At 43.1% G+C, this 22,198-nt stretch overlaps 1 protein-coding gene across 3 annotated transcripts in view; it reads left to right on the plus strand.

The window, feature by feature from the left end:
- Sema3a (semaphorin 3A) overlaps positions 1–22,198 on the plus strand; it is a 427,345-nt gene that overhangs the window by 327,315 nt on the left and 77,832 nt on the right. For all 3 annotated transcript variants that reach the window (XM_003469818.5, XM_063237438.1, XM_063237422.1), the window contains 2 exons: positions 11,441–11,534; positions 19,415–19,534. In XM_003469818.5, the coding sequence (XP_003469866.2) occupies positions 11,441–11,534; positions 19,415–19,534 (214 nt within the window). The remainder of the gene's footprint in view (positions 1–11,440; positions 11,535–19,414; positions 19,535–22,198) is intronic.

The raw sequence follows: 22,198 nt of genomic DNA on the forward strand, positions 1-22,198 counted from the left end.
AAGTTAGATAATTATATTTGGGGTTTTTTTTTGATGGGAAGAAGTCCCACTTCTAGGCCCAAACTGGCATCTACAGCAGGATATATTCACTTATAAATAATTTATATTCATTATAACAGATTGCAAAGAAAGACTTAAAAATTAACTCAGTGGATGATAGAGAATATCTTTGAGGTTAAAAGAAGCCACCCAGCACTATCTGACAACTGATGAAGAATGGTTTGGCTTACATCTGGTCATAAGCAAAACCATGAACATTAGAGATTTTGCCTTAAATTGATGTATTTTGAGCAGGCAAGATATTAAAAATATTGTGAACCATGAAGGCCTTTTGCTCAATGAGATGGACAGAATAAATGGCAGTGTCTCTGTAGATCACTGTAATTTTACAAAGAGGAGAGAATAGAAAGCCATGGAGGTGTATGGCACCATGACAGATGCAGTTTCTGATGGCTCTGAAGTTCCCGTGAGTTGCAGGATTCAGCCACAGGTGACCACTGGCCGGCCCACGTTCCCACCCATGAGCCCTTCGCGCCCTGGCGAGAACATGACCTCCTCCTGCTGCTGGGGGTGCCTTCTTTACTGACAGGTTCCTGATGGTTTCTAGGTAGTGGTGTACCAAAAATGGCTTCTGTCCACTTTAATACTGAGTGGTTTTAGATGTACAGAAATTACAATATTTAGTTCTGAATATAGAGTGTAATTCTTTTGGAGCTGAAATTCTTTGAATCAGTAAGTATAGCTGTTATACTTATTCAATAATTGTAACTTGTTTTTAAATATACACCTTAGAAACGAAATTCTCTTCAGTAAGTATGGTAATGATACCCAGTATTTGATAACTATTTGACAAAGTGAATTCTACTTATTAAATAATAAAACTATTCTAGTTACAAAAGTAAAAATGTAATTTCCTGATGGCAAGTGGACTGCCAGACAACAAGTGATGTGTCACTTCTGGTCATCAAGGGAATTACAGTACTCTATTGGGCTGGGCAACAGGATTTGGAGACTCAGATTTTTTTTTTAAAAAAATTCATTTCTTTCATCATCATTGTACAAAATCTTAACAGGGAAAATAATGTGAATAGAAAAAACACTAATCTCAGAAATTAGGGAACTAATATTTTTTGGGGGGGGGATCTTTTTCCTTTTTATCAGTACCAGGGATCAAACTCACGACTGCCTGCATGCAAGGCAGGCGCCTATGCCGCTGAGCTAAATCCCCAGCCCCAGAAACTAATATTTTAATGCATTTTCTTCAAAGTTTGTCTCCATGTAGTCTTTTAGCATTGCTGCAAAACACTTCTGTAGTGAATAACAGAAGTATTAATTCCAGCATTCATGGATCTTCCATAGAAACCTGCAGTGTGCCATACTGGGGAGAGCAGCCGTTCCACCCCTACCGTTCTCCTCCACTGACATACATTTTTTAGTATTCTAAATACCATGACAGGCCTCTTCTTCTTTTACAATGATGATACATTTTGAGGAGTGAAATAATCAAGTTGAAGCATATGGATATTTTTAAAGTCTTTTTAAATTCTCAAACTGTCCTCTAAAATTTGTGTTTTCACCATGAATTGACTGAGTTTTCTGTTTCCTACAGTAACTTTGCCAAAACAATAATTATTCTTGAAGGCTTTCCTAATTTGCTAAGGGAAATAGGAGTTGCATCTTATTATTACGGCAGCACGGGTGACGAGTCTTTCCTGAGACCCGGCTTGGCGTAAATAAAACGCTCAGCCTTTGGCTCATCACGTTACAGATGGAATCCATAAAGAAATCTTGAAATGTAAAGAAATCCTTACAGTACATATGCTCCCTTCTGTTGACATATTTACATGTAAGTTGATAAAATTTCCCAGTGGTGTCTAAACACGGATGTGACAAACACTGTTTAAAAAGAGAAAGGCAAAGAGAAATCACTGGACTTTCACGATTTGTAGTTATAAACACCAGTGCCTAATGGACGTATTAGATAACATATACAAAGCAGCGCTGTTTTGAATGCAGAAGGCTAAAAACGCCCATGTGAAAGATAAGGGAATTGTCCCTCTCCGTCACTTTTGTGGGCCATTAATTTGCTTTCTGACTGAGCTTATTTTACCAGGTCTCACTGGGGCAAAATATTATAGAGTAAATTGTTCATGTTCTGGAATTTCTCATGCTAGCCAAGATAGAGTTTTTCCTCTCATTATTACATACCTCGGGAATTGGCAGGCATTTGAGTTGAGTAATTATCCCGTGACAGGCATGCTATATCTGCATAAACTCAAATTAGGCTCCCATTAAAAGTGTAATCTGCCTGAAGTATGGATACATATGCTTTCTGTTTTTCCTGGTTTATAACATTAATTTTAATGGTGACAAAAAGCAGATGAATCATGGTTCCGATGCTTGTGTGGAGAATCCTGTAAATTCAGGTCTCTTCCATTTACAAGAGGGCAAACCCTATTTAACCACATACAAGGACTACATGAATGCTGGTACTGACACTAAAGATGGGGGTGGGCCAGGACCAACTTGTCACACATGTGGGAAGAAGCTAACTTCACATGTTTTCTGCATGTGAAGTTAAAAATATTTTAATTCCCTCTATTTGCTTTTTAAGTTTTAACCGTGCAATATGAAGACTATTAAATATTGTGTTGTCCATCAAGGTCAATTCAGCAAGATTAATTTGGGACTTAATATGTGCATGAATGACAGGGTGAGCACAGGTACGCTGTGGGTGCTCAGCAGTGCTATACTGAAGGCAGTGAGTCCGAGAGTGATGGTTGGCCAAATCCAGCAGGAAAGCAGGCTTTGCCACTTCCCCACCTATTACTAACCTGGCTGTGCTACACACTGACTGGTGACACCGCGCAAGTCACCTCTTCTCTGTCCACCAAAGCAGAAGTAACCACCCTATGTACCTCCAGAATTATTAGGAAGATTTACAAGACAAGTATCTAGAAAGCACTTAGGAGAGTGTGCTTGGCTAACAGCTGCTTAACAGATGTTGGTTTTTTATTGGTTTTTAATTTTTGAGATAGGATTTTGCTATGTAGTTCAGACTAGCTTTGAACTCAGTATGTAGCCCTGGCTGGCCTTGAGCTCATGGCAATCCTCCTGCCTCAGCCCCCCTACTGCTGGAATAATAGGTGTGTGCTCCCGTGCCTGGCTGCGTAGCTATTGTTATTTTCATAAGAAAGGAGTTAACCGTATTCCGTTATAGCAAAGATGTACAGCTAATCCTGTATTTTTGATGAAGTTATAATTAACAGATTTCTGCATGGTTTAACTGAGCTTCTTTGTAGCAATGCACATGGCCCTAGGGGCGTTTGGGCATGGTGCGTTCATTTCAGCAAGAGCCATATTGCACTTTGGGGGTTTTAAAACATGTCCTGGAACACAGAATCAAAAACTGGCACACCTGAACCCAGAACCCAGATTTCACAAACTATACATGACAACATTTTACTATCTCTCCCTTAAAGATCATATTACTAAAATATTTTAGACCATAGAAAAGTAAAAAAAAAAAAAAAAAATGTGTGAGGACCAATTTGAAGATAAGTTTTCTGTTACAGTGAAGAAGCTCTCAGACTCCCGATGGGGTAGAAATCAGAATCCGTGAGGCCGTGGCAAACCCCTCTGGGAGACTGTGGGCTCCAACTGGAACTGCCAAACTGCTTCTGGTTTGGGTCCTGGTGGGAATTGTTAGAAGAAAGCGTTGTATTCAATGAAGCAATTGTGTACAAACTACAAATAGTTACTGACTCATGTATCCATGAATAATGTGCAGTTACATTTTTATTTATGGAATATTTTTGTTTAATAAGTAGAATTCACTTTGTCAAGCAGTGATTAAGTACTAAGTATCATTGTCACACTTACTGAGAATTTCCTTTCTGAGGTATATATTGTAAAAATAGTGACAATTGTAGAATAAGTATAGCAACTACAATTATTGGTTCAGAGGATTTAAGCTCCAAAAAAAAACTTCACTCCAGATTTAAAACTAAATATTGTAATTGCTGTACCCCTATACCTAGTCAAAACTATTAATGTGGACAGAGCCACTTTTGGTACACTCCTGCCTGCAAACCTTTAGAGGTACAGCTTTTCCTCAGAGTAATCTCTCCAAGGTTGAGTTTTTGCTTGCTTTATTGTAGATAAAAATGAAATTCTAATGCGATATGACTGTAAGTCAGTTAAATCTAAGGCAAGGCCAATATATTACAATCAGGCCAGAAAATTATGCCTGCATTTTTCATGTGGCATTACTGTTTAAATTTCTCAGAACTTGGTGACAGAGACCAGGGTCACATTTTTTCTTTATCTTTCTGCAGTGTACAGTGTTAAAAAACTGTTTCTGACAGACTAGTTTTTATGAAGCTTATTAGTCGTAATTGCTCTTATATTCTTTTGAAGAGCCAAGGACACTTAATAGCGCTCAATTTTGAAATTATGATGGAATACATGATTTTATACAGGCCAGGAAACCAAGTTTGAATGACCTGATTAGCAGCGAGAGTGGCAGCTCAACAGCTAAATGTATTTTTTAAAAAGGCAAATTCCAAGTAGTAGTAAGCAGAAAATTGCGGAAATAAAAACGGATTTAAAGAACTCGTATACTGCGTCTTGTGTCCGACCTGGAATTAGGCTAAGCACACGCAGCACAGACTCCGTGGCAGAGTGGGGACAGGGGCTCGCGGCCTCTGAGCGCGGGGTGGCCGGTGTCTGCGGCCCCCTGGGCAGCTCCCCCTGGGCGCGGAGCCCCGCATCCTGCGCTGCTGGGTGTGGTGAGCTCCCCTGGGGCTCAGGAGAATTCTGACAGAAGGAAGGGGTAGGACTCCGAGCAAGGAGGAGAGGGCAGACTGGGCCGTCCCCTCCCCACGTGCATGCACACACACGTGCACACACACACACACACACACACACACGCACACGTGCGCACACAGAACCGCAGGCTGCCCGAGCCCCAGGCCCCGACTGTGCGCCCCGCCGAGGCCAGGTCCTTAGCTGGGCGCAGCTGGTGTGCTCCCCTGTCTGGGCCGCGGCCCCTGGCGGCGCTGTCTCGGGTGGCATCTTAGGGCACGGTGCTCAGGGTGGCACCTTCCGCGCCCAGGCCCCCCACGCTGCTGCCCTGTCTCCGCCCACCTGGAACCTCCGTGTCCTGAGACCCGCATCCGCGTCACCATACGACCTGAGCTGTGTGTATTTGTGGGTTCGGGGTGGGGGTCCTCGGTGCTGTGCTCCGGGCCGGACCCCGCCCTCCCGCCTCTGCCTCTCCCCGTGCACACACGCGTGCCCACCTCACACCCACGCGTGTCCGCTAAGGACATCTCCTGACGCTGAGGGCAGTCACACGTTTCTGTGTAGCGGATAAAAACGTGGTTCTGCAAACATAGATGTTATTAGAGTCTTACTCCATCATTTGTTAGATTTGTGACCTGAACATTATGTGCAAAATAAGGTCTCTTTATTTTAAGGTCTCTTACCTGCTCCCTAGGTGTTGTGTTAGTAGTGCCGACGTGCAATTAAGTATAATAATACGCTATTAGTACTTAATATGTGTCCAGTGTTAAGTGAACGTAGCTACTGGACAATTTTTAGCTTTGAATTAGTATTTTTAAAGCTTTGCTGCTTCATAGTTTTTGCAGTAATTTCTAGTATTCTTTAACAAACAGGGCTTTAATTTCATAGTCTAAATTTTACAGGGCTACAGCCCAATATTTATTTACAAATTAATATTTATCTTAGTGATTCAAAAACCTTCCATAAATTGGAAAATTGACTAAAATAAATATCGGTATGAAAATGTTAGTAAAGAACTGAGCATTTTCATAAACAGAGTTCCATCTGGCATATGCAAGCAGTCTTTTCTGTTTCTTGGGCCGCTTGCCGACATCCAGATATGCCTGAAATAAATTTCTGCAGAGCAAAAATAATCAGGTAAAACAGCTTTCCTAAACTGGTGAAATGCACAGTGGAATGTACACTAACCAGAAAGAATTTTTAAATTCTGCAGGGAATAATTGGAAGGTTTGAACTCTCTGTGGAGGTGGCTCTTTGAGGGAGATGATATTGTTGATAAGCTCAAAATAAAGTCAAATATAGAGCTCTAAGTAAACAAAAGCTGAGGAGGAAAATGGGTGTAAAGATAAGCAATGCACTCAGTGGGTCGTGTTTGCCAAGCTGCGGTGCTCTACTGTGTGACATGTCTCCATTGCAATAGTGTAGCGACAATAACTCTGGCAGGTTAGATGTATCTTACTCCCCAAACGTACTTTCTGGGCCCTGGTTTAGTCCATGGATTTTGCAGTCTGGCATTGGTTTTAGCGTCTGTGTCCGTCTCCCCGATCAGCCCCTTCGGGCTCTGTCCCGGGCCACCAGGCAGGGTAGTGAGGTTCCCCGACAGCACTCCCCCTGGGCCCGTCCCTCATTTATCCCCTCAGGTCTCCTGCTTCTTTAGTGAGCTTTAAAAGGGAGTAAGGCTTATTTTATGACCAGAAAGCAACGCAGTACGATTTGTCTCTCACCTCTAAACAATTTAATAGAAAAAACAGTGAATTTACCATTAAACACCAAGGTTGAAACTACAAAAAAAAAAAAAAAAAAAAAAAAAAATGGGAAAGAAGAAAGAAACAAGAAAAGGTTCAAAGGAAAGTAGGCACAAGTACAACAGACAGAAACCACGTCCTGTGCAGGGGAAATCAATGAAGATATCATGGCCTGAACTCAGTAGGCAAAATCCATGTCCAGGCAGGTTATGGGAAGGGACTTACAGTGACGCGCATGAACACCTGGGTGTGTATTATGGGCCGCAGAGCCTTTACACATTACCTGCCTCTAAAATCTGAAGCTAGACTAGGGGATGCTTAGTGTGCTCTCCCTGTGCACAGGACGGAGTTTTCCCCAGACCACTGTGGTCTAAGTGGAAATGGTCTACCACGTACGGCCAGCCCCGGGCTCAGAGCTGCCAGGGAGCAAGCCTCTGGGGTGCAGAGCCACAGCCTCGCTGTCTGGAACTCACTGTCACTCTGGAAGATCCCATTGTTTGCCTCTGTGGCAGGGCGGCCACCAGTCACGTGGGATGCTGAGCACTGAAACTAATGCCACCGGAAGGTTGTTTTCCATTTTAATTAATTGCATTAAATGACGAGATGCTGCACATGGCCACAGAGCACTGCACAGGGCAGATCTACCTGGAGTCCTCCTGCCAGCGCAAGTCAGCTTTAGGTGGACTCGACCCACAAAAGGGTTTTCTCTGGCGAAAATGCAGCAGGCCTGGCACTTCCTAGGACGCAGTAATCTCTGAAAACGCTCCTAGGATGCGACATTTGAGTTTAATCTGAGGGGAAACAAGTGATCCCTGGAGCTGGAGGCTGCAGGGGAAGGGCGTGGCGTGGCTTGAGGCAAAGGTGAAGAATCTGAGTGTTCACAGCACCTTCCATGCAAAAGAAAAGCAAGATTTAAAAACACAAAACATCCGCATCTTACCATACGCCCCGACCACGGGCTTTATATAATTTTATGTCATTTCTCATAGAAAACATTTATTCCCTTATGTACATTATGAGTTTTACGTTCTTTCCATTTTTTAAACATCACTTATGTTTTAATCATTAAATAAAATAGGTAACATTGCAACAGTACTGCCATCATTTATTACTTGGACAAGATTGAGATTCAGGAAATTTATGGCTATGATGTCATCAACGGTTTATAATTTATAAGACTTTGGATTAGACATCAGCACGGTTATTATTTCCTCTAATGCCGTACTTCACTGTGGCCTCGTAACATTCAGGAAATCCAAAAGACAAAGAGAAAGAGTGGTCTTGAAAGCTAAAAATAGTCGCTGAAAACTGATGCAATGATGTAATAAAATATGGTGCAATAACTTACATGATATGTTCAGGGAATCTGCTAAAGCAATTAGAGCCCCCATGGCTGGAGCTCTGCTCAAATATTATAAAAACTGAAAACTCTTTTAGCCCGGGACAGACACAGCAGCTCTGCACTTTAAAGGTACGCATGGATCCCAGCACTTGGAAGGCTGAGGCAAGAGACCACTGCAAGTTCAAAGCCAGCCAGGGCTACATAGTTAGAGAATGCCTCAAAAATAACTAACTAAATAAACGTGTACATGAGTCTTAGGGTTTCCCTCTTATTATTTATGTGTGTGATCTGTTTAACATTGTTCAAAAACAGAAAGTGACTGGTAGGAATCAGAATTCAAAGGCTTTCTCAGTAGACCCAGTGAAGCATAGTATATTACATGGACAACATGAGGACGTGAACAAATAGTTGTATTAACACAGGTTCTTTCACAGTGGTGCAATAGCTTTGCACATCTCAGAGGACTTGGTCTTTGGGAAACAGAGCAGTGCTGGTGTTCTTCATGGCAATGACCGTGAACATACAAAACATGCTGAAGAGGGCTCCCTTTTGATTTAATACATATTCTGTTTAGTACCCTTGTATTTTAGTCAACTCTCAACAAAATATTTTAATAAATTAGCAGTTATGCTCATTTTCAGAAATTCACATACTAAGAAGATAATATTTTCCTAGTTTAAGTGACATTTTTCTTCAAAGAATTTTCTCAGCTTGTCACTTGTGCAGCCAAGGGAAGGATCAATGCTTCCCACTTGGGGGAGGCTGAAGGATTCACACAGAATTAACGTCCGGTTTAATTTTTACTAATGAAAATGTAAATGGTCATTCTCACTGTGTCATGAGAGATTTTGATCAGTGTGACACAGAATGGTTTATTGTAGCAAGCATACAGCATGGAACTGAGGAAAAGATTTCTGAAGGCATACCAAGGGTGTTTTATGTGCATTACTACAATGTATCGTCACATCAGTTATGAGATTTGTTTATCCTCTTACAGAGGAGGAATCTGAGCTTCATGAGGATTTAGTGGTTTCCCCAATATCCAGAGTTAATAAAGACAGCACACAGGTAACACTCAGTTCTGCCCACTTTCGGTATTTTGGGTCCCAATTAGGGTAGGACTTTTACTCTACAAACATTGATTTGTAAGAAATGTCGTTTCACTGTTGCATGCAGAAATCAGGTTACATCTACTCCTCTCCCCCATCTGACTGAGCTGGAAAGAAGATGTAGTTTGTTTTGCGCTGCTGGATCATGTGCGAATCTAAAATATTTACATGGTAGAGACTCAGAGGCCTGAGTAAGAGTTACGCTGAGCAGAGAGATATTGAGTATCCGTAAAGGAGGCGATTAACCAAGTATTTATTTATGGAGTTTTTGAACATAAGGAAGGAAACGTCTGAACGTATTACCTGACACCGTGACCAAGAATAGTTTTCATCTTCTCTTGACCCAGAACCAATGTGCTTAACCTTTCTTCCTGTGAAGTCTAAACCTTTACATTGTAAATCAAATATTACATGAGCCCGGAAGTCCTTCTCCCCTACCTTGGCATTCTCTGATTAACCGGGACACATGATCCCAGACGCTGGGGCCTCTTTCTTTAACGGGAGAGCTCTTTCATGTTTGTCAGTGTTGTAAAATGTCTCAAGAGTACAAAATGGCAACAATATTTTAAGAAATCTTTCCCAATATGCCACCGTTTCTCTCTTCTTCTTCTAACCTAGTATACTCATAGAGGTAAAACATTTAAACCATTTCCTATGATTTGCTTAAATAAGGCATATATTTTCTCAGTTTATCTATTTCCTAATTTTAATGGAAATACCCATATGTATCAAAATATGTATTAGAAGTTTCTTTTATGTCTTTATTAATATATGTCAATAATTTTCAAGATATAATTGTCACATTCAAGTATCTATGATAAATTAGATTTGTGGACAACTTGACTATTCCTCAATTTATGGGACTCTCTTTAATTATATTTCTTTCATATTGTGTTGAAAAATTTAACAATAAACATGGGTATTCATTTTTCATATTATTCCACGATAATTTTGGTATAATTAATATAAATAGCATTTGTTTCTTATTTTGCTACATTAAAAATGCTGCATATAAATCTTGTAATTCTCCTGGTAAGTCTTCAAGGGTAGATATTCTTATGCACACTGGCTTTCAGGGCCAGAGCTCAGAGGTACAACTTGGTGACTAGAGGTCCAACTGCAGTCCCTGCCCAGCTGCACCGGTGCCCACTCACCACCCCTGCCACTGAACTCAGGACAGCTCTGGGGAGGCCCTAAATGACGCAGTGTGCAGTGTAGACCTGCTCTGCAGAGGCTTCCGGGCCAGGGACTAGTAGGCACCAAATGCCAGACCCATGCAGGGAGCTGGCACCAGAACACGGTGGCTGCTTCCCTTTCCTGTCTCCTTCCTGATGCAGAGGAGTTTTAAGAGTCACAGTCTGAAACCCTGCCATTAGCTGCATCAGAAATATTAAACGCTAAATAAAGTGATCTTTACTGACTGTAAAAGGAACCCCATTTACTATTCTAGGAAGATAGAAAAATACTTTATGTGAATAAGAGAGAAACCGCCAGCAAAGCTATTATAATTCAGGCCATGGATACGTTAATGTGCTGCTAGCAAAAGCGTATACTCTGCCCGGGCTACTCCGCAGCACACTGGGTCTGAAAGGCATGCTCAGAAGTCTTTCCCAAACCACTGCACGGCCACATAACCGCTGCACAAGTTAGTCAGGAGCCAGTTACCTCCTTAGCGAGGAGCATGCTGTCATGCTGCCCGCCACCGTCCCACTCCAGATCCTAGCATAATTTTGTGTGCAATCAAAAGTTCCTCCCTGCGTCTGGGTGTCAGCCCCCAACAGAGCAGGCTTCCCTGAGATACAAATGTGCGCACTTCTGATGGCACCGCCAGGCTCAAACCCCAGGCGGTGTGAAGTTTCCCACATACAGGGCCGAGAAAGCTGGGTTCAAGTGCCTGACTGCTGCAGGGTAGCTTAAAAGTTGAGGAGCTTCACGAGAGCCCCAGAGTCGTACCAAGGTAGACCGCAAAAAGACAGCAGCACTGGCCACTTAGCTCTTATTGCTGGAGAACACCCACCAAAACTGCGGACCGCGAGATGTATTCTAGGTGCCTAATGTAGTGGATTGCTACGCTCTTCTCTATCATGGAAGAACATGGGTCATTTTATTTCAATTTAAAATTATTTCTCCAAGAGCCATTAGCACAGATCTTGTCACATCTGTTAGAAAAATGCCCTCTCTCTGCCTCAGTTCTCATCCTGTGCCTTAGGATTCCTCTGTACACTGTGACTACGATTTGCTCTCTGATACTAAAAGCCACCACCAGGAGCAGCTATTTGACAGGAAAAGCTATTTTGACCCACTTAATTCACTTTGTCATCTCTGAAGTTTGCACTCCTTGTAGTACGTGACTATTCAACCTCTCTCTGGTTAGCTAGCACATTGAAAGCACTTCCTTTTGTATATATATGAAATTCCTCCTTCGTTTTAATCTACAGGACAACATTTTTAAACTGGAGGACTCACACTTTGAAAACGGCCGTGGGAAGAGTCCGTACGACCCCAAACTGCTGACGGCATCTCTTCTAATAGGTACGTTACCAACAACCATTCAGAAGTGAAGCTCTCTCTCGCGGAGGAGCCACCTTCTGCTTTTAGCCTGCTGAGCTTTTCCATTGTTAATCACAAATAATCTGAGGAGGAAGACACCAGTGATAGACCCAAGTATTTTGAAGATGATGGCAAACGCTGAATGCTATTTTGGTTCTGAAACTTTAGTCTGATTCTTCTTCACCACAGTGCTTTAATAGCGTCTTTAAAACACCCTGCCCAGTCTTTGCACATCCTCATTTGAACATAATTTCGTTAAAACCAATTGATTTTAATTTTATAAAAGAGGGTGTTTAAAGAATCGGGAGAAATAGCATGAAGAATGCCCTTCTATCTCCACTGTGAACCGCGGCCCCAGTTTAGGCCAGTCTCCTGGGGCTGTTGCATGACGTCTCCATACAGCTGGGGGAGACCCCCTGTGGCCCTCGCCCCAGCCGGCTCATTTTGCTCTCTGGCTGGGAAAGCCACGCTAGCTCGGAGAGAGAAGCCATCTGCACCCGCATTTAGTGGCTTCGGTCACTCTGCTTTGTAGGTAATCAACTATAACCCAGCAGTCTGTGTGCTTTTTCTCTATCATTTCCTCTTGCTATTTTTGCCAAGCTTTCTGTTTTTGCTCTTCTCCTTCAGCATTGCAGATGGAAGGGAGCCCTCGGTTACAAGTAGGGAGACGCCAGTAATAGAAGAGGGAGGGCTTCTTATCCACATTGAAAGGCAAAGGATTTTATTTGTGTGTCCTTTTAACCATCTCCAGACCGCAGTTAAATAAATAAGTTAAATCAGTAAACAGCCAAGAAGTGATCCATCGGGAAGCAATTTGTCCCTCATGCCCCCGGCCCCTCCTTCCTTCCTTCTCTTTTTCTTTCTTTTGAATTTGTCTCTTTTTTGATAGCATCTGAGCTTACTGACAACATGTAAACCTTCTGAGTAATGATTTCGCTCCTATTTCTTCTACATAATCATGTAGAAATCATGTACTTTTCCCTTCCCTTTAAAGTAGAAGCAGTAACTACTTGATAATACAATAGAGGTAATAATGAAATTCATCAGATATAAAATGACTAGTGGGATTTTGAATAATGGATCTAGGTTTATGCACAGTGAACTAGGTTATTTTCTGATGTGTCATAAGTTCATAAACCTTTTCACTTTTATTTTGCAAAGAACATGTTTTTCTATTCAAGAAAATAAAACACTACTCACATTGTCTACTCCAGAGTTTGCTTTATTATTGATCCCTGTTTCATTGAGAATAAAACCATCTCAGTGCAAGTTACCTCTTCTGTTGCTTTTCACATTTGGACAGTTTTATTCCACTTGATCCATTCAGATAGCGTCTTAAGATAAGTGCAAAAGTGAAAGAACGCGGCTCAGTTTGCACACCTACATTTCTCCAATTCCCAGGATCCCAGTGATTACCACGAATTCCTTCCTCTGGCTCACGATGGCCTTAAATTTGAAATTTGCCTTAAACAAAGAGGAGGAACTATACATTGTCCTAATTTGCAACCTATATTTATTTAAATTGCACAGTGAGAAAATGCTGGATTTTTCTTAAAACACGGCATGCACAAGTGTGTCCAGAGTAGCTTTATTTGTGGAATGTTCCTCAGCAGGGTTCTGCTTGATTATTTATTTTAATATTCCGTCGAGAAAGGACGATGACAGGTGGGAATTACATTCTTCCTGTGGTATGCAGCTGCATGAACTCCACAAAGGGTACGAAACTCCGCGGTTTGGTTTTGCATTAGACTTTCTTTTAGAAACCTACACATAGGTTAATGGAAAGGAAAAGACAATGAAAGAAACTCAGTGACTCAAGTGGCAGAGAAAGAACAATAGACATTTGAGAAAAACAACCTTATTTGGCATTCCAGACCTTAACGTATCAATTCAGCAGCATAATTTAATAACTGGCAGAGATATAAAGTGCTTATTGACAAGGCTGAATAATTTAATTTTTGAGTAGGAGAACGGCACAATCCTGAAATGGAAACAGATCTTAATAGGTCCCATAATATCTCTCAAAATACCTGCAAGTCCATTTTAATTCAAGAGCAGTGACTCTTAAATTGAAGTTATTTGTTTCCTTCACAACCGGGTTATAAATTATTCTTCTCACACCACACGCAATGCTCCTCGCTGAGTTTTTCTTGGCATTTTCTTATACTGCTTTGCAGAGAATGTGCACTAGTTTAATGGAGCTTTTAACGTAAATATCACCCACAGCACTTCGGAAACTGCACCTAGAGAGGACCAGGGGTTTCGGAGGGCTGTCTCCAAAACACTCAGCTTGTCCTTTGTGGATCTGGAGACAGCCATTAGGAAAGCCTGACATCCTGTTTAACCAGGATACTTTCCCCTCATTTCGGCCCATAACATGGAGATTCTCACGTGGTTCCAAGCTGGAAAACAAAATTGCAGGGTTGTCTCAAGCCATCTGTAACCTGAGTAGATGGATCTTGACAACAGATATTTTTTATACTTCCAATCCCATTACAAGATGCTTTAACCTCTAGTAAACTGTAAAACCAGACAACAGATGAAACATTTGATTTACACAAGCTATCAAGGTTTAGGATAACTTCTTTCCAAAATGCCATGGACTTTTAAAATGATAACCGTAGAAAATATAGTTTCCTCCTGGCGGCCGCAAAATTAAGTTCCCCAAACCTGCAATACAACCTCAGCATTTCCCGTCACCTCAGGAAAGTCAGTTTCACTGCTCATCTCTTTAATCATCGTAATTTTGTCAATAAGAAACTGCCACAGAATTTGTACTTAACGTATTGATGATTTCTTCCGTCTGCAAATATCTTTATGAATTTTTCCTTATTAACGATAACATTTGCTTCCCCACTCAGAACAAATCCCAGGTGTGAACACAGCCTGAGAATAGAGCCTGGGGTATTGCACACTAATTAAGGAGCAGCTCACATTTCCATGGTGTGAAAGAAATGGTCAACTTGAGAGCAATTTACTTCCTTTTGAAATAAAAATTTTGAAATCTTTTCCAGGCGTTGCAGCACTAATGGTTAAGAAATATTCCATCACTAAAAGACATTGAAAACTGTTTCAAAGGCCCAAGGTTTTCAGCTCGGGGTTATATCTTCAAGCTGGAGTTTTGTCTTGCCTCCATCAAGAACACAGTTTAATATTAGGAAGGGATCTTCTGGATCCCTTGTTATTACAGCAAGAAACTCCCTAAGTTAACTGAATATCATGGAGAAAATTATCAGAATCTCAGTATATATATATATATATATATATATATATATTTGCCAGGCTAATACCACATGCTCAATGTGAGAGAGAAGACAATGTAATAATTTACTACTATTTTGAGTGTGTGCATATTTCTGGAAAATATGTGAGGTAGGAACAAATTAACAACAACAGAAATGGGAAGTGGCTGTTGTCTGTGGGGAGGTTCAGAAGCAGATCTGTTATTTATAAATTTTATATTTTTAATTTTTTACTTTGTGCACACTTTAGTGCTCAAGAAAAAAAGCTGTGTGTAAGCGAGCAGTGTAAGTCACAAAACTTGCACATCCTAGGTTCAGAGATGGTGCTCAGTAAATAGAAAAATGTGAAATGATTTCCACACTCCGGGCAGCCTGGCGGGGTGGGGTGGGGGGCATACATTTCTTGTTTCTTTCCTTCTGTTTCTGATTACTGAGCTGCTCTGCCAGTGGAATTTACTCAAGGTGTTAACAACATAATGGCGTGGTCATTAGGTTTGTTTGATTTTGCTCACATCCGCGCCCCTGCTCTGGGTACCAGCAGGGCGGCCTCCAGGTTTGCAGACAGCCACCTTCTGTTTCTCCTTACCACACCCTTCTCAGGAATTGCAATCTGATACAAGCCATAGTTTTACTTGATTCTGAGCTTTGAGCAGAAAGCCTGGAGTGCGTGTGAACTCTGGTTGTGAACACGAGCTTCTCAGAAAGCCGCCTTGATTGAGTACAGTCCACCAAACTCCCGGTGGAGAAGGCCTTGCTTAGGGACGGTTGGAAGCCTGGCCGTGGATTCAAACAGCAGCGACTTTCATTTGTGACACTTTCTAGATGGTTGCTTAGATCTGTCAGGACCAATTTCTCTTAGTCTGGCCTATTATTTTTAAGATATCAATTCTTTTTTTTTTTTTGGTCTTTTTCCTTTTTATCGGTACCGGGGATCGAACTCATGACTGCCTGCTTGCAAGGCAGGTGCTTACGCCGCTGAGCTAAATCCCCAGCCCCTAAGATATCAATTCTTAAAGATCAGCTTGGATGGATCACCAACTGTTTTCGATGCATATAAAATTCCTAGAATAGTACAGCATTCTCTCAACAATTTGACCACGTCGGCAAATGTTGTGTTTGCCTTTCCTTTGTGTGTGTCAGAATCACAATGCCACTTGAATCATCATTGCAGAAAATATTTTTACTCCAATATACTACTTTATATTTACAAGAAGACTTATATTTATGGTCAAAAAGTTGTCAAATTAGCATTCCACTCCAGAAACAGCATGTAGAGCTGGGGATACAGCCCCTGCCTGGAAAGTGTGAAGGTCTAAGTTCAGTTCCCAATACCAAAACAAAATCAACATATGTTTGATAACTGTATAAATGTCACAGAAACTACAAGATAAATTCAATGGTGGGCTTTTGTTAAGCACATCTGTTTTCCAAAAATAAAGCAATTGAGGGTAACACATTTATCATGAGATATCAGTTAGGTCATTTCTGATAGGGAGAAACACACACCTTTAGTACATCTCAGATGTGTTGGAGGACGTGAACTGACACATACCCTGGGTTAATAGTATTTTTTTTATGAAATGCACAAGTACGATACTTTGCAACCTATAAACACAACAAAGATGCCATGCCTCATCTGAGGTGGTGACGCCTGATAAGGTTCCTGCACCAATCTCAGGGGGAAATCTGAGCCAAGGTCTAGGGCAAGGACACAGTGACTGGCAATGACCACGGACAGGAGAGAAGGTGTCCTTAAAGGCCACCCAGCACTCTGTACCTCCCGGTCAAGACCATCACCCTGATTCCTGCCAAAATGATATGCAGGGAGAGGTGACTGCCTATGGCTGCAGGCAGCCGGTGGCTGGGCTGCCAAGTGCCTTTGGCCTGTGAGTCCACTCTGACGGCGAGCCCTCTTTGCAGTAGTAAGTTGAGTCACTCTTTCTTCTACTGAGAGTCTACTTCTACTTTGTCTGAATGACTGTCCTACCTGTATAAAAGAGGAAATCAGGCCCTCTGCCTTTCTTTTCCTTTTATTGGTTTTTTGCTATCCTCATATGATATTGAATGAAACAAAAAGTTATAATAAGGCCAGACAAGTGAAAGAGAAATTAGCATATTTCCATAACCAAATAAGAGTTCCATTGTTATTATGGTTATCCCAACTCCCTCCTGGGTCAGTTATATGAATAAGGACTGCATAACTGATTTAACTTATTTAATGAAGGTAAATGACAAACAATGATCGATGGATCGTATTCATGCCCATATCTGGTTAGCTCACCACTGGGCATGGCTGCCTGCCGGCACAGGGATGCTCTGACATTCAGCTGCTCGGCCTTTGCCTTTCCATCGCTCTGTTCTGACTTTGGATTTGGGTCACTTAACCCGTGCGTAGCCAGTGGGACTCAACTAATAATCCAAAGCATTCAATTTGCAAGACGGGAAGGGCGCAAGGCGTCCTCCCTAGGTGTCCCCACTGTACTTAGGCGTAGCAGGCCAGTTCAGCAGCTTCCCCCAAAGATGTTAAACCTCTCATTCCCAGGTGAGGAGCAATCCTCACCCGATGCTCACTGATGTGTCACCTTTAGGCATCCAGTCTGTGAAGATATAAAATGTGAACCTTAATAAAAACATTATAGAGCTTGAATATAGGCTAAAGTTAAGGAGATAATAAGCACTGAATTACTTCAAAGCCTTTCAGATTAATAGGTAGCTTATTCGGAGCATTTTTAAAAAGATTGTTTCTTAACTTCCGCTCAGGTAAAATATTGCTGCATCATGTTTTGACGAGATCAAGTCAGACTCATGCTGGACATTTAAGATACCGCAGTGTAGGGATGGAGGGTGCCGCCTTCTCTATTCACTGAGCTAGAGATTAGTACTCACCATCTTGTATCTTGGCTCCAATTCCATACAAACGGAATCTTCTGGCCTCATTTTCCAAGATAAGGTGTCTGTGCCCAGGCGCAGAGCCAAGCGGCTTTCAGTGAAGGTGCTGCTCACGTCCTCTGCCGCTCTGGGGATCCTGGAACGTGAGCTCCACAAAAGCCCAGAAGAGACCCAAGTGTCTACCAAAGAGCTCGCCGTGGCCTGGACTGAGCAAATCTACTTCCCACTCAAGGCTGTTTTTTTTTTTTTTTTTTTTTTTTTGAGGGAAAATTGAGCCTTATAAATGGAGAATTGTATGTATAGAAGGCATCAGATTGCTGAGACCTTCCAACGGTATTTCTACCTGAAGGCTCACAGATCCTTCCCCCGTGTACCTGAAGGGAAAGGCCCTGAGAGGGAGATAGTGTCAGACAAAAGTTTATCGGTTACTTATGTGCCCTTTGCTTCCGAGTAGTTTGCGAATCAAAGAATTTATGACATTAATTCTTCCAAATATCAGCAGAACAAGACTCAGGTTTGCTGTAAGCATTGTAGATTTTTTAAAATGGATTGCAGATTACTTGAAGAAATGTTACCATTTTGGTGTTTTGTTTTACACACACAGCGCAGTGCACCTAGGCTGGCGGGGAGTGTGATTCTGAGGAGGTAGCTGGCAGCGCTCCCTGTAGTAAGCTTGGGACACAGTTTTCACCAGCCTCCGTGCTGACGTGAGCGGAGCTAGTGAACTGGCCTGGGCTGGCTCCACCTCGGCCGCCACGGCCTTTGCCGAGTGCCCGGGCTCCTCGGACTGGACCGTGAAACAGGAAGCGCGCTGTTTTAATCCTAGTTCTGTTGATGGCTACGTGAGACAAGGTGACCAGGCACGCCAGGGTGACCGCTCACTGCACAGGTGGTTGGGGTTCAGGGTGTGTAACTTTCCCTCCTGCCCTGTTTCCTTTCCCTCTGATCCTTATTTTCTAGCTGTGATTCCTCCACCACCAAAGTTGACCTGAGAGTTTACTGAGTTTAAGAACCAACAGGGGGAAAACCAGGGGAATTTTGAACTGCACTAATTATGAGCTTGGCTCGCCAGACTTTGGTTCCTCTTCAAATGCATTTGAGTTGTACCTGCAGACTATGGGTGGCTTGTTGGGAGCTGTATAATAGCTTGTGCCAAATGACAACACTTCTCTCACTAAATGCATTAAAAATAAAAAACCTGGAAAAAAGGGGCAAGGAAAACACTGCTTCTTTCTAAATAATGAGAAAATCTCATTAACTCAGAACCCACTAGATTAAAAATACATAAAAGATTTCATTACCGTTAAAAAAAAAATAGCTAGAAGCAAGATTTCACAATGATACCCTACTTGTATAAGTTTATCAGAGCCATGGTAGTTTCAAATAATGGAATGTAGTTTATATTTTGCATTTTGTAGGTTTCTCAATGGCCAGAGAGGAAGAGGTTAAAATTTCCCGCTTTGCCCATGTTCTTAGGGTGATACCAAAGTATCAGACTCAGATGTAGGGTGGGCATGAATGATCAAGAACGACAAAGTTGGTAATTTGATGAAAAAATTCCCCCTGGTGGACCCAGGGCACAGAGCAGTCGGCTTCCTGCAATGGCCCAGAGCATTTCTGCCCTGGCTTCTGCACAAACGCGGTCGTCACAGGGACTTTGTGAGCTTTGCTTTGTCCTTCTTGCCTCGCTGAGTCAAAGGCTCACTGTGGTGTTCTGTTGTCCCCACCCAGATGGAGAGCTGTACTCCGGCACCGCCGCTGACTTCATGGGGCGAGACTTCGCCATCTTCCGGACCCTCGGGCACCACCACCCCATCAGGACGGAGCAGCACGACTCGCGATGGCTCAATGGTAGGTCGTGGCGAGGACTGAGGCGGAGTAGAGAGCGCCCCATTATCACCCCTAACCTGCCGGGCTTGGGGTCTGCAGTGCTCATGAGCTTTCAGTGGAAACTTCACAGCCATGGCTGTGAGAAAGTTGGGCAAAAAGAGAGATTAAAACTCAGGAAGTTTTTGTCTTGTGTCAAATGTGATGGTTCTCAGGCGTGAGCCATGGGAAGAAAGATGTGGGCTGAGCTACAGAAGGGAAGCAATGGAAAAAGTCAAGCCCTTGGCCAGTCCTGCCTGGCAGGGCCCAGATGGAGCTCACAGGGCGACCCCTGGCCCCTCCTCAGCATGCCGGGCAGACAGGGAGGGTGGGGTGCAGGATAGATCGCCTGTGCTGCTAACCCTGCAGTGGGTCTGAGTCCAACCTTTCGAAGGACTTCTTGTCAAGTTTCTGTTGGTTCACCCTACTCTTCCAAAACTACCTCTCCCATTTCAGAGGTGAGGCAACTGAGGACAGTATGTTTTCTATTCTCGTGGCAGAAGATCTGTGTAAGAATCCAGTTTCCTGAACTTCAAAAGCACTGGCTTAACTAGCTTAAGTAACTGATATTTATAAATCACTCTTTCTCATTTTTATGCAATATGAAAATTTAGTATAGTGGAAAGTATGCAAAAGACATGTTTCAAATAAATAATAGTTTCATTCTAATTTTTAACTCAATGCTCCTACCGTAGACTATCTAGAGGTTGGGTTTTTTTGATTATCCACTTACACACACATCAGTGATTACCATAATGGTGTCGGTAAAACCATCTGTTTTTTAGTGTTAAATCTGCCATTACGCTCATGAAATAAAACTGCCCGACCCCCACCCCCACCTCTGAGCGTTCCTTTGGTCTCCCGTGCTTCACCGGTGAGCGTGAAGCTGCAGCTTGCAGTCCACCCACGGTCTCAAGGAGGGTACCTCCGTCGCTCACCCTGCGATTCTGCCACATTTACCTTTCCTGCTTCCCTCCTTCAGTGGTCCACGGAGGAAGCGATCACAAGTCCAGTCCTCAGTGAAATTCACCCGGCACGAGCTGCGTGCTTGTTCTGATCAATCCTGTGTTCCAAGTGAGAAATCTGAGCCTAACACAGGCCTCAAATGACCTCAGCCAGCATCTCCTTCGTCTTTCACCCACATTTCTCAGTGTCCTATCATTTGGCATGCGTTAGGGACAAAGACACGGCTCTTACTGTGTCATCTGTCCTCCCTTCTGTGTTCTACGTTGCATTAACATCCTGCCCCCAATCACCCCATTTGCATTTCTTCGGCTGTGCTGGTCTCTTTTCCGCTGTTAGTTTTTTCCTCTGGCCTTCAGTGGTGCTCCCCTACCCCACGGAAAGCTTTTGCTCCTGACAGTGCTAAGCCGAGTGTGCCCACAGCCTCGGGTCAGAGCCCGGCTGGTTTTGAGTCTTCAATGCTTCTTCGCCCTTGCTACTTCCGAGGGTGCCCTGCTCTCAGCAGAGGAGCCACTGACCCTCCCCAGGAGAGCCAGGCGTCCTGCGTAGGTTTTTCAAATCAGTCTCCTTGAGTGTTTGCCGTGCCTACAGTTCCTCATGGCTGTGGTGGTGAAAGGGCGCTGGGCATCTGGTCACATCCCACCCCACAGGGATAGAGGAGAGTGAGCAGTGCCTGGGGACCCCGAGGCACAGGAACCCCAGGAGGGAAAGGAAGAGATGCAGGGTTCCAGAGATGCCCTGAATCCAGTTCCAAAGAGGACGGTTTCAGAGAACCCACTGTCAGGTACTAACACCTGGCTGTGTGGGGGTAATTAGTAAGCAAGGGCTTCTATTAACATTACAGCTGGTCCATTCTCCACTGGAAATATTTTGATGGGAGAAAAAAAGTTTGTTTTTTTATTCAGCAAGAAGGTGATTTTGATCCACTTGAACTCCAAGGAGCCTAAGAGCATTCACCGTCCCCAAGAAACACACTCTCATTAGGAGATGGACTAACTAACTGAAAGGAGTGTAGAGTATCCATTTCACTTTTCAGAGAAAAAAGTCACCCAGTGAAAGCCACTTTCATGTCAGGCACTTCCAGGCTGACAACCGAGTCTGAAGAATTGACGCTGTGGGAAAAACCGTCACCGTCCGCGGCTCTGTTCTTCATCTCCTAAGCTGGGTGTTCACTGGAGAATTCCCTTATCAGTCTCTCAGCACTGGGTGTGAGAACCGAGTTTCCCAAATTAGTGCGAAGCCTCCATCTGACAGGCTGTAGAAACCAGACGAGGCTGCTGACACGCCTGAGATAGAACGGAGGGGCTGGGACACGCTGGCCTCCAAGGATCAAATCCCGCAGCACAGCGAAGGTGGACGCGTGATGTTTACACACGCATGCATGAGCTGAGAGAGCTCTGAAGCGTCCGCGGAGGCTGCAGGCATCCTGGTGCCAGAGGCACAGAGGCCGTCTCTCGGATGCTTCTCCCGGAGGCTCTGGGGCCACCCAATTAATCTCGGAGCACACCTTAGTTTTCTCAAATCAGTGCTTTCAGAAGAATCAGCGTAACTACCTGAGGTGATTTCAGTTTTTCCTTTCTGTTAAAGGAAAAGAAAATATAATTGTTTAGACTTACACCATGATATAATTGTCCTTTCGATAGGAAGAGTGGATTTCACCACTTCGTGCACACTGTATTGTAATTT

This window comes from Cavia porcellus, unplaced genomic scaffold (genome assembly GCF_034190915.1).
Source record: "Cavia porcellus strain 051 isolate PalLab524CR breed Dunkin Hartley unplaced genomic scaffold, mCavPor4.1 scaffold_2, whole genome shotgun sequence".
In the NCBI taxonomy this organism is placed as follows: Eukaryota; Metazoa; Chordata; class Mammalia; order Rodentia; family Caviidae; genus Cavia; species Cavia porcellus.